At 33.1% G+C, this 2,588-nt stretch overlaps 1 protein-coding gene across 1 annotated transcript in view; it reads left to right on the plus strand.

Moving 5' to 3' along the window:
* The first annotated feature begins 891 nt into the window (after positions 1–891).
* Positions 892–2,588, plus strand: part of LOC106874560 (mucin-5AC) — a 92,251-nt gene continuing 90,554 nt past the window's right edge. The window contains exon 1 of the mRNA XM_014922330.2: positions 892–1,513. Within this exon, the coding sequence (XP_014777816.1) occupies positions 1,408–1,513 (106 nt within the window). The 5' untranslated portion in view covers positions 892–1,407. The remainder of the gene's footprint in view (positions 1,514–2,588) is intronic.

Consider the following 2,588-nt stretch of genomic DNA (forward strand, 5'->3'; position numbering starts at 1 on the left):
AATCGACTATCCCTGCCTCCAAATTTCAGGCCTTGTGCCTATAGTAGAAAGGATTATTATTATTATTATTATTATTATTATTATTATTATTATTATTTCTTCATTTTTTTTTCAAAGACAACATGTGAGGAGATATCACAAGGACAAATTACGAAGGCAGTGGATGGTTATTCAGAACTTTTATGAGAATAAAAAAATAGCCCTGATAAACAAGTATACACAGAAGAGATGAAATGTCCCAGTGGGATCACACCTTTTTAGAGGTCAATAAAGGAACCTTATATATCCAGTAGCATGTATATGAACCTTATATATCTCGTAGCATGTATATGAACAACATAGACAAATACAAGTGTATCAAATACCATACAATGTTTGTTGGTTTATTTAATTGATCTTCACCTCTTGAGGATGTATCACAGTTACCAAATGACAATTGACACAGCTGCATATGAGGAGAGATCATCAGAAGAATTAAGAATTCTCTAAAGTTGATGTGCCACGAAGGAAAAAGACTGGCCAATATACTGCATACATACATATACATATGCATGCACTTGTCCTTGCCTGTATGGGCACATTTAAGTGTATTTGCACACCTATAACTATGCACGCACATGCATAATAATGATGGTGACGACAATGAAGAGATTGATAGCAATGATGTGGTCAATGATGATGATTATGATGAAAGATTTAAAGATCCTAAGTTGATTGACAACAAGATAGCTAGGAGACAGTAGGAAGAGACAAAAAAAAATTCTTGTTTTCCTTTGAAACAAAGGGCACAGTATCTCCTGTCGAAAACTGTCGCCTGCAGGTGATGTTATTTATTTAAACAAGCAATATCAAATCAGCTGCTGTTTATTCACTATCGTGTCAAATCGGCTCTTGTCCCTCACCGTCAAATATCACAACAGCCACACCACCACTGTGACCAATTTGGCTGAGATTTCTCTGTCAAGTGAAAAAACAAAAGAAAAGAAAAAGCTTTTGAAACTGGGTCATATTTTTGGCTTTTCTTTGATCAGTTGTTGCTGTTGTTTTCTCCACTGACATTTCCTGTGATTGTTGGTCTTTGCATATATAATATTATACACTGGTGCCTTACAAAATATAAATGAATATGATTGAAGTATAAAGTTCCAAAATAGTAGTAGCTGTCTCAATATATATATATATATATATACGCACAAATATAATATATACATATACTTATATATATATACCCTTATCACACACATATGTGCATACACAAACACACATACTCATATACATCATATATTATTCTGAAGGATAAATGAAAAAATAACCAAGGTCAAACTTAATTGAACATAATTAATTAGACAAATATAAACTGTAAAATTTAATTCAATTTAATTTTTTGAAAAAGGATATCAAAAACAAATGGAGTTCATTACTTCTGGGAAATTGGTAACTGTATGTATGCATCTAGCTTTGTTAATGATTCTAATGAAGACGCAGCATGTTGAAACTAGCTCTACAAAACAAGGTAAGGTTTTTTTCTTTACTCTCTGTCCTTTTGAGTATACTTCAATACATGTATCTCTGTGTGTTTATCTGTTTCCATATGTTGGTGTATATTCAAATCATAACTGTAAACATGGTCAGTTCAGGTGTGGCCTGGCCTAACTAACCCTGAAAAGGCATCGCAACTGTACATTAGATATTAGTTAACAGTATAATAAATCATAATGGCTATATAAATATATGCCCCTTCCGTTTTACTCACACCTCTGAAATTAATAAATTAATCAATCTTCACTAGAACTAGATAAGTTTCAGCCCAAAGAGCTCTATCCAGTTTAATAGCAATTAGCACAAAACTTAAGGTTTGTAAAAATAATTCTGTGTCACATCTGTTATTTCAAGAAAAAGATTTCAAAATTTCATTTTCATTTGTATGTATATGCTATATATTTTTGTGCGAATGTGTGTGTGTGTGTGCGTATGTGTGTGTTTTGTATAAAAGAGTTTATATACAAGAGAGTCCAAAAATGGTGACTATACATATGTGCGTGCATATATATGTCTATGTGTATGTAGATACGTATGGTGTGTGTGTATGCATATGTATGTATGTATGTATGTGTTTCTACATTTAAAAAAAAAATATAGATGGTTTCTTTCATTTGCAGAATTGAAGACAGTCACTGACAAAGTGCCAGGGTCTGTTTAAGTTTTAGGGTCTATGGATATCTCATTTGGCTGATGTATGCTAAACTTGCATTTCATTTTAGTATACAAGTGTGTAAAATTTATTGCTTTGTGTGTGTATGTTCCATATGTACATGTGATTGTGTATCTGTGTTTAGTCCACGACTCTCAAATGGAGAATCCTTGGAAGGATGTTTTACAAACTTTTTAAGGCGTAGGAGTGACTGTGTGGTAAGTAGTTTGCTTACAAACCACATGGTTTCGGGTTCAGTCCCACTGCATGGCACCTTGGGCAAGTGTCTTCTACTATAGCCTCGGGCTGACCAAAGCCTTGTGAGTGGATTTGATAGACAGAAACTGAAAGAAGCCTGTCATATATATGTGTGTGTACATATATATATATATATATA

Source organism: Octopus bimaculoides, chromosome 7 (genome assembly GCF_001194135.2).
Source record: "Octopus bimaculoides isolate UCB-OBI-ISO-001 chromosome 7, ASM119413v2, whole genome shotgun sequence".
Lineage (NCBI taxonomy): Eukaryota > Metazoa > Mollusca > Cephalopoda > Octopoda > Octopodidae > Octopus > Octopus bimaculoides.